Source organism: Convolutriloba macropyga, chromosome 14, assembly GCF_964194025.1.
Source record: "Convolutriloba macropyga chromosome 14, txConMacr16.3, whole genome shotgun sequence".
NCBI lineage: Eukaryota > Metazoa > Xenacoelomorpha > Acoela > Convolutidae > Convolutriloba > Convolutriloba macropyga.
Genome location: NC_134481.1, coordinates 37,702,707 through 37,713,010, shown reverse-complemented (window position 1 = coordinate 37,713,010; position 10,304 = coordinate 37,702,707). Strand labels below are relative to the sequence as shown.

Below are 10,304 nucleotides of genomic sequence, written 5' to 3'. Positions count from 1 at the left end.
TAACGAGGTGTTACAGACAAGTATGAATGGTTTTTTTTTGTCGTCGAAAGATTTAGACCACTTTGTCACATCGCGTTTTCAAAAAATATCACTTAGTCTCAATAACATTTTTTGAGTCAATCAAAAATAGTTAAGGATTTTTGTGTGCAGAAGTCATTTCATTATGTTTTGCTCAAATTATACACTCACTTATAAATCTAAATAGTTAAGTTGAAATCTAGTCGAAATTCGATAGAGGCTGCTGAATTGAAGTTGCTGCTTCAAAGACATTAAAGTTTGAGATGTAATTTAAAAAAGAGTTAGAGGTTGATTTCTGGATCTATTTTGTGTCTGGAAAAGTTGATTGTTCCATACATTTTTTTCTAACCTACAAAAATGCATAAAAGTGGTTTAAATGCCTGTAGTCTTGCTTTTACCAAATTTTCACTCTAGTGAAATGAAGAAATATGATCTGACTTTATTAACCCTTTTTCGAAAGCACGTCTGTCCTTTTTTAAGAACCCTTTTGAAAAATTTAACTACTTTCTTTATATTTCGAATGTAGAGTATCGCTGCTTCTTTTGATATACAATTACACCACAAATAAGATTATGCGGGCAATACAATTATGGGCGAATGGACATGATCGAGCCTCCTTGGTGGATGTTGCAGTAGTTTAGCAAAAAAGTATTATCAGATTTGCTCTGCAACTTACGCGACTGACAAATTGACCAGGGTCGAATTGTATTGAATCAGTTTGACCTTGATCAGGTCCGAGCCATACACCATCGGCAATGAGAACACCTTCCTTCATCCCAACAGAGTAGGTCTCACCTATGAAGTCAAGGTCACATACCTCTCCCACTGTAGCCAACCCCTCAATCACTGAATGTCTAGGCAATGTTGTGTACACTGTTTCATTCCCATCCTCCACAAAGTTCTCTGGCCACGAGAAGTTTTCTGCCGAGTCGATGGTGTAGCCTCCTATTCAACCAATAATTTTTGAACCAAACTGACAGTTTCAAAGTTGTCCACTTTTTGTGATCAAACGAATCACAACAATTAACATCAAAAAAGATATTTAACTATCGCGAGAAACTCGTTTCTTGTTGTAAGTTTTTTCCGTCAATTGTTTATAAACAATTTGCTTTGTCATGCTCTTTCTATCAGTTTTATAGTTGCATTCTAATTGGAACTACCCGAAGCTGGGAGCATAGAAAGATTAAAAACTAGAACATAGCTAGAATTATAGATGGAAAAACATTGCTAAGCGTCCAAAAACTTTCAAAATCAAAACTTTCAAAACAATTTTTTTTTCGAATAATTTTAAACATAAAATTTTAAATTTGTTTCTCTGGCTACTTTATTTTTTGATCTTCTGAGCTTTTCAATGCCTTTTGACATTGTCTGTTGTGTTCTTAGCTTTTTTGACTACGGCTTCTTTTCCCATGTTTTATATTTGGCACGATTTATATTGTCATTCTCTAGGAGCTTTTTTCTTTAGAAGCTTTTTTCTAGACAACATTTGTAGAATATCAAATTATAAAGGTTTTCTGTTTTTCTGCAAAGGAGAAATGAAAACTCCAAGTTTTCGGCTTTACTTTTGATCAATTTTGCTAAAACTTTATAAACTATAATTTGAATTTTTAAAGAGAGGGTTCTGGAACTTCAATTCGGCCGGTTCGTTGCAAATTTAATTTGATGATTATCCAAAACTTATTATTTTTCTTTGATTTAGTGATCTTTTTGTCTACTATCCATAGGATTAAATACGTATTTTTGATGGCCGAGCAGTAATATTAAGGCTAGCTTTGGTTTATATGTCAATTTTTCCAAAAAAGTCATTCGGATTGTATCGAGGCGCTGTCTTCTTTTAAATGTTATGCATTTTCTTCTTTATTTGGGACGTCTGGTTGTTTGGAGCCTTTATGATGAATACTGGCACGACTTAAAAACAGAGATCAATAACTGACAGATCCCACTTACGAGCAATTGAAGCCCGATGAAAAAATAATGTTGTTTCTACCAAAAGATCATGATTTTTATGGCTTCAACATTGTGTTTTTGTATAATTGACGAGGTATCAATGAGTTATGAAATTAGTTTTTGAACTCTGATGACTCAGTATCATTGAAGACGGGTTCAATTGTTGTCCTAAGGAGCGTAATTGTTTTCTATCTATCATTTTGGTTGAAACAGTTTTCCATTCACCTCTTTTCGGTTTAAAGGAAAAGTCATTCTTTCAACTTAAAGGCTTCAAAACTTACTTCACTCAAGCTTTTTTTAAATAATGGTTATTGACTTCAATTTTACGGCTTTATTAGCTTGTTTTGGACTTTTCGTCTTTTGCCCTTTTGAGTTTCTTTATGTTTTCTTGTCATGTTATCATTTAAAAACAGGCAGTCAAAAACCACAGTTAAAACAAAGCGCATTTGAACTGACCTACTGATTATTTATGTGGAAAACTAGTTTGAGTTTTTGCTTTCCGCCTGTTTTTTTTCGTCTTTTTTTAGTCTTATGATATTTTTTTTGAAAAACAAGTCTCAGTCATTTCCGGGATAAAGGGACCTGTTCAAAGTTTTCAGTGAGGCAAATTTTAAATTTTTTAGATCAAATCTCAACTAATGGTTTTTTGATTTGGAATAGATCTCTTTCATAAAAAATAAGCGACATTATGAACTTTGCTTCTTCTTTACTTTTTTGTTTCAAAATGTTCAAAATAGTTTTTCCGATTTCAATCACAAACATCAATTTTCAGCTGACTTTTTGGTGTACATTACTCTACTTTACTCTGCGTTTGCGTGCTTAAGCCTATGTTTTTGCGACTATGAATACCGGTTTTAACTAAATTGCGGATTTTGAACATGTCCTCAAATTTTAGTTTGGTTTTGGTCCGCTTGGCAAATAATTCAGGCCATTTTATGCATATGGAATTTTCAAATAACCTATAATTAATTAGTTGAATAGCCCAGACACTGATTTAGTTTGTCGAATTTTGATTTATTCTTTGTTGAGGGTATTTGTTGTCCTTTTATTAGTCGGAAGACCAATTCGGGATTAAGATTGTTGTCAGAGGCTACGAGATAAATTGTATTAATTTTATAGATAACTTTACTCACGACATTGAACTTAGTTGTTCAAAAAAAATCAAACGAATTGCTTAACGTTGCCTATTATTTTGTTTTTTAGCCCATTATTACTTTGTCTTTTTTGTCTACTATCCATAGGATTAAAAACGTTTTTTTAACGGCCGTGCAGTAATATCAAGGCTACCTTTGGTTTTTATGTCAATTTTTCCAAAAAGTCATTCGGATTGTATCGAGGTGCTGTCTTCTTTTAAATGTTATGCAATTTCTTCTTTATTTGAAACGTTTGGCTGTTTAAAGCCTTTATGATAAATACTGGCACGATTTAAAAAAGAGATCAATAACTGACAGATCTCACTTACGAGCAATTGAAGCCCGATGAATTAATGCTGTTTCTATCAAAGATCATGATTTTTATGGCTTCAAAATTGTGTTTTTGTATAATTGACGAGGTAGCATTGAGTTATGGAACTTTTTTTGAACTCTGATGACTGTATCATTAGAGACGGGTTCAATTGTTGTCCTAAGGAGCGTCTATTTTTTTCTATCTGCTTGTTGATTGAAACAGTTTTCCATCCACCACTTTTCGGTTTAAAGGAAAGGTCATTCTTTCAACTTAGAGAATTCAAGACTTATTTCACTCAAGCTTTTTTTAAATGATGGTTATTGACTTCAAATTTACGGCTTTATTAGCTTGTTTTCAATTTTTGGTCATTTGCTCTTTTGATTTTTATGTTTTCTTGTCATGTTATCCTTTAAAAACAGGCAGTCTTAAGCCACAGTTAAAACAAAGCGCATTTGAACTGACTTACTGATTGTTTATTTGGAAAATTAGTTTAAGTTTTTGCTTTCCGCTTGTTTTTGTCGTCTTTTTTAGTCTTATGATTTTTTTTGAAAAACAAGTCTCAGCCATTTCCGGGATAAAGGGAACTGTTCGAAGTTTTCAGTGAGGCAAATTTTAAAATTCTTAGATCAAATCTCATCTAATGGATTTTTGATTTGGAACAGATCTCTTTCTTAAAAAATAAGTGACATTTAGTTTGAATTGTTGCTTTCCGCCTGTTTTTGTCGTCTTTTTGTAGTCTCATGATATTTTTTTTGAAAAACAACAGGTCTCAGCCATTTCAGGTATAAAGGGACCTGTTCAATTTTTCAGTGAGGCAAATTGTTAAAATTTTAGATCAAATCTCATCTAATGGTTTTCTTGATTTGGAATAGATTTCTTTCATAAAAAATCAGCTGTATTTTTGGTGTACATTACTCTACATTACTCTGCGTTTGCGTGCATAAGCCTATGGTTTTGCGACTATGAATACCGGTTTTAACTAAATTGCGGATTTTGAACATGTCCTTAAATTTTAGTTTGGTTTTGGTCCGCTTGGCAAATAATTCAGGCCCAATTATGCATATGGAATTTTCAAATAACCTATAAATAATTAGTTGATTAGCCCCGACACTGATTTTTTTGTCGAATTTTGATTTATTCTTTGTTGAGGGTATTTGTTGTCCTTTTATTAGTCGGAAGACAAATTCGGGATTAAGACTGTTGTCAGAGGCTCCTAATAGAGATATAAATGAAAAAGTCATTTTTCCAAAAAGTCATTCGGATTGTATCGAGGTGCTGTCTTCTTTTAAATGTTATGCAATTTCTTCTTTATTTGAAACGTTTGGCTGTTTAAAGCCTTTATGATAAATACTGGCACGATTTAAAAAAGAGATCAATAACTGACAGATCTCACTTACGAGCAATTGAAGCCCGATGAATTAATGCTGTTTCTATCAAAGATCATGATTTTTATGGCTTCAAAATTGTGTTTTTGTATAATTGACGAGGTAGCATTGAGTTATGGAACTTTTTTTGAACTCTGATGACTGTATCATTAGAGACGGGTTCAATTGTTGTCCTAAGGAGCGTCTATTTTTTTCTATCTGCTTGTTGATTGAAACAGTTTTCCATCCACCACTTTTCGGTTTAAAGGAAAGGTCATTCTTTCAACTTAGAGAATTCAAGACTTATTTCACTCAAGCTTTTTTTAAATGATGGTTATTGACTTCAAATTTACGGCTTTATTAGCTTGTTTTCAATTTTTGGTCATTTGCTCTTTTGATTTTTATGTTTTCTTGTCATGTTATCCTTTAAAAACAGGCAGTCTTAAGCCACAGTTAAAACAAAGCGCATTTGAACTGACTTACTGATTGTTTATTTGGAAAATTAGTTTAAGTTTTTGCTTTCCGCTTGTTTTTGTCGTCTTTTTTAGTCTTATGATTTTTTTTGAAAAACAAGTCTCAGCCATTTCCGGGATAAAGGGAACTGTTCGAAGTTTTCAGTGAGGCAAATTTTAAAATTCTTAGATCAAATCTCATCTAATGGATTTTTGATTTGGAACAGATCTCTTTCTTAAAAAATAAGTGACATTTAGTTTGAATTGTTGCTTTCCGCCTGTTTTTGTCGTCTTTTTGTAGTCTCATGATATTTTTTTTGAAAAACAACAGGTCTCAGCCATTTCAGGTATAAAGGGACCTGTTCAATTTTTCAGTGAGGCAAATTGTTAAAATTTTAGATCAAATCTCATCTAATGGTTTTCTTGATTTGGAATAGATTTCTTTCATAAAAAATCAGCTGTATTTTTGGTGTACATTACTCTACATTACTCTGCGTTTGCGTGCATAAGCCTATGGTTTTGCGACTATGAATACCGGTTTTAACTAAATTGCGGATTTTGAACATGTCCTTAAATTTTAGTTTGGTTTTGGTCCGCTTGGCAAATAATTCAGGCCCAATTATGCATATGGAATTTTCAAATAACCTATAAATAATTAGTTGATTAGCCCCGACACTGATTTTTTTGTCGAATTTTGATTTATTCTTTGTTGAGGGTATTTGTTGTCCTTTTATTAGTCGGAAGACAAATTCGGGATTAAGACTGTTGTCAGAGGCTCCTAATAGAGATATAAATGACGAGATAATTTGTATTAAATTAATAGCTACTTTCCTCACGACATTGAAATTAATTGTTCTAAGAAAATCAAAGGAATTGCTTAACGTTGCCTATTGTGTTGTTTTTTCGCCCATTTTTACTTTGTTTTTTTTGTCTACAATCCATAGGAATAAAAATGTTTTTTAACGGGCGAGCAGTAATATCAAGGCTAGCTTTGGTTTATACGTCAATTTTTCAAAAAAGTCATTCGGATTTTATCGAGGTGCTGTCTTCTTTTAAATGTTTTGCAATTTCTTCTTTATTTGAAACGTTTTGTTGTTTAAAGCCTTTATGATAAATACTGGCACGACTAAAAAAAGAGATCAATAACTGACAGATCCCACTTACAAGCAATTGAAGCCCGATGAAAAAATACTGTTGTTTCTCAAAAGATCATGAGTTTTATGGCTTCAACATTGTCTTTTTGTATAATTGACTAGGTATCATCGAGTATGGAATTAATTTTTGAACTCTGATGACCCAGTATCATTGAAGACGGGTTAAATTGTTGTCCTAAGTAGCGTAATTTTTTCTATCTATCATTTTGGCTGAAACAGTTCTCCATCCACCACTTTTCGGTTTGAAGGAAAAGTCATCCTTTTAACTTGCAGGTTTCAAAACTTATTTCACTCAAACTTTTTTAAATGATGGTTTTCGACTTCAGTTTTACGGCTTTTAATAGCTTGTTTTGGATTTTTGGTCATTTGCCTTTTTGAGTTTCTTTTGTTTTCTTATCATGTTATTACTTAAAAACAGGCAGTCAAAAACCACAGTTAAAATAAAGCGCATTTGCACTGACCTACTGAGTGTTTATTTGAAAAATTAGTTTGAATTGTTGCTTTCCGCCTGTTTTTGTCGTCTTTTTGTAGTCTCATGATATTTTTTTTTGAAAAACAACAGGTCTCAGCCATTTCCGGTATAAAGGGACCTGTTCAATTTTTCAGTGAGGCAAATTGTTAAAATTTTAGATCAAATCTCATCTAATGGTTTTCTTGATTTGGAATAGATTTCTTTCATAAAAATTAAGTGATATTTTGAACTTTGCTTCTTCTTTACATTTTTGTTTCAAAACGTTCAAAATAATTTTTCCGATTTCAATTACAAACTGCAATTTTCAGCTGACTTTTTTGGTGTACATTACTGACCATTGGCTTAAGCACGCATCTGCAATTGCGTGCTTAAGCCAATGGTTTTCCGACTATGACTCTACCAGTATTAACTAAAATGCGGTTTTTGAACATGTCCCCAATTTTTAGTTTGATTTTAGTCCGCTTGGCAAATAATTCAGGCCCAATTATGCATATGGAATTTTCAAATAATCTATTATTATTGAGTTGAATAGCCCCGACACTGATTTATTTTGTCGAATTTTGATTTATTTATTGTTGAGGGTATTTGTTGTCCTTTTATAAGTCGGAAGACATATTCCGGATGTTGTCAAGAATGTTGTCAGAGGCTCTTTGAACTTAATTGTTCTCAAAAAAATCAAACGAATTGCTTAAAATTGCCTATTATGTTGTTTTTCCGCCGATTTCTAACTTGTCTGTTTAACGACAGGACCTATATTTTTTTCGGAAAATTTAATTTTCTGATGATATTTTGACTCTCCTATAATTTTGTTTTTGCATTTCAGAATTGAGTTTTGTTCCAAGTTATTGTTTCTTGTTCTTTTTTGACTTATTGTCTGTCTTGCAGTCTTGTTAATGGCACATTTCGTTCTCGCTATAATGCATTGTTATTTTTTCTGTTTCAGATAAATTCAATTTTTTGTCAAGAATATGAATGAGCGGAGCCATAACATTATGTGCACACGCATATTACCAAACTTCTTTTCTTTTACGTTGGAATGATTTGCGTTTAAAAATCCAGATAAAAAGTTTAGGATTCCGAATCAGGGGTACTATAAATTAAAGCAGCAGAATTGTGTTTTCTTCTTTTTTTGTTTATGACAAGTGTTGCTTTCATATCATTATTGAGCTCTTTTCTACTACAGTTTCCGATTTATTTTTAAAAAAGTTGACAGTCTTCTTCAATCATTTAACTTCTTCTGCTGCAATCTGCACAATGACGTTTTCCTTGTTTCTCAACATTGCGTGTCTGTATTTTTTGTGTTTCTACAGTATATAGTCGGATTTTCATTTTTTGTGCTGAACCCCCACTTCAGACGAAATTTAGAAGGCAAAATTAAATTTGTCCGCTAAATTTTATCCTTAGTATTCTGGAAAAAAAAGACATACCTGGAAAAAACGTTGCAATCTTATACATACAACACAGTTTTTTAAAGATTTCGCACAACAAAATATGGGACGAAATAAATTTCTATAATTTTTATAATTAATAAACAATTTCTCAAGTGAAGTCTTTTCACCCTTATTTTGCCGTCGGTTCAAATTTTTTGTATCTGGTCCAGTTGCGTTTCCAGACTTCAAAAAAGAATTGAGAAGATGCAGAAGCTTTCGTCCGCAATTGTCGGAGACATTTTTCCCTAATTCTCAGTAATTAATTGACAATTTTGAAGAAAATTTATTTTTTTCTCGAGAGCACGAATGTAACAGTTTTACAGAATGAAAATTTCTATTTGAATTTCTAATTTAAATGTTTTTATTTCTCTAGTTGCAAATACTAAACAAAAAATTGCAGTTTCAAAGGTCTGAAGGCTTCAGTACGTTCAGTTTGTTCGCTGTTGTTGGATCGGAACAAAAGAAAGATTCCGTATCGTCGTTTTTGGACGCAACAGAGATTGGTTTTTTGAGATTTGTTATTTTTTTTAGAAAATTCAGTATGAATGTACGATATCGTCCTCCGTATGTTTGGATTTTGCCACAAGAAATTGTCAATTTTTCGTAATCAATTTTGATATTTTTGTTTAAAATGTCATATGCTACGATAGAGTTTTTTGCAGGAAATTTAAACGTACTTCTTAGAACAAAAATCTAAAAAAACTGCAAAACTAATGAAATTCGATCTTACGCACATTCACAATTTAAAAAAAAAACAAAAAAAGTTGTATTTGGTTACATTTGAAATAAAAAATGCAGCATACTTGTTGAACATTGATGAAAATTCTGGTGATTAATTCACTTTCATTAAGTTCTGATTTAATTTCTTTGAGTTTGCAAGCAACTTTTTTGAACGTCGGTTAAGTATGAAGCCGAATTTCCTGTTATTTCGTCGAACTAAACCTCTGTCTCGCAACAAATTTTTCTTACGCTTAAGAAACAACGATACACCATCTCTCTTAATCTCAAAAAACTGCAATGCCGATTCTCTTACGTTTAAAAACGATATAAAAACCGCATCAATCTAATGTTAAAGATCGGAAAACATCAATACCGACAAAGAATCATATTAACGTTCTTTCGTTTTTTTTGTTAATTCAAGAATTTTTTAAAAACCAAAAGTATCTCAACTAGGTTTACATAATTTTTTCTGATATATATCTGCACAAATCTTAACTCATCAACTTCTTCAAGTGTAAGGTTTTAGCAGTTGTCTCTATAGGTCAGATTGAATGTTCTTTTGTACAACTTGAGTTGGTTCTAAGAAAACGAGACTTTGAAAACTTTTGTGTAGGAGCTATTGTCGGAACTCACAATCTCAAGTTTTTTGAAACTAGAAGTTTGACATCAGTTAGTATAGTAATATGCTACATTGAATCGTTGCATGAGTTTTTCTGCCTATTTTTTTCAAATTGTTACATTGTTTTCCACACGACGGTATAAATTTAACCGTCTACAATGGTGCTCAGAATCCAAGATGCAGTTTACTTTAAGTTCTGTCATTTTGGCTTTTTGATGTTCTTTAACAGTTTATGACTTTTTTTCATGTTTCCAGGGGTCAAAAACTGCGTTTGACTGTTGCGTTTGAAGTTGATGAGTACTGTACTTCTGGTTTACTAAAACTTAGTCAAAAATTCAAATAAAGAAGTTCAATCAGATAAGCTGGACAAAAACAAAAAATTTTGTGTGATTAAGAAAAATTTGATTAAAAGACAGCCAAAATTACAGTTCCATTGCAACAACATCTTTCTTATGTGTCGGAGCAATTAATTTGGGTTTTTCCAATAGCTAATGGAAAAGCAACTAGAGAAGTTTGAGACTAAGGAAAGAAATGTAACTAAAATAGAGAAAAACTTCAGTTTACTCATTTTGTGCAAGTCTGATTTGGCAACATAATGAGTCACGAGAACTTTTTTCGCATAAAAAAATGCTACTAAATGTCTTGTGAAACCGGACAATGAACTATAAATAGTTATTCCAGT

The 10,304-nt window shown here is 32.1% G+C and overlaps 1 protein-coding gene across 1 annotated transcript in view; it reads right to left on the bottom strand.

Moving 5' to 3' along the window:
* Window positions 1-623: 623 nt before the first annotated feature.
* Window positions 624-10,304, bottom strand: part of LOC142352918 (uncharacterized) — a 106,031-nt gene continuing 96,350 nt past the window's right edge. Inside the window, exon 7 of the mRNA XM_075405075.1 lies at window positions 624-963. Within this exon, the coding sequence (XP_075261190.1) occupies window positions 656-963 (308 nt within the window). The 3' untranslated portion in view covers window positions 624-655. The remainder of the gene's footprint in view (window positions 964-10,304) is intronic.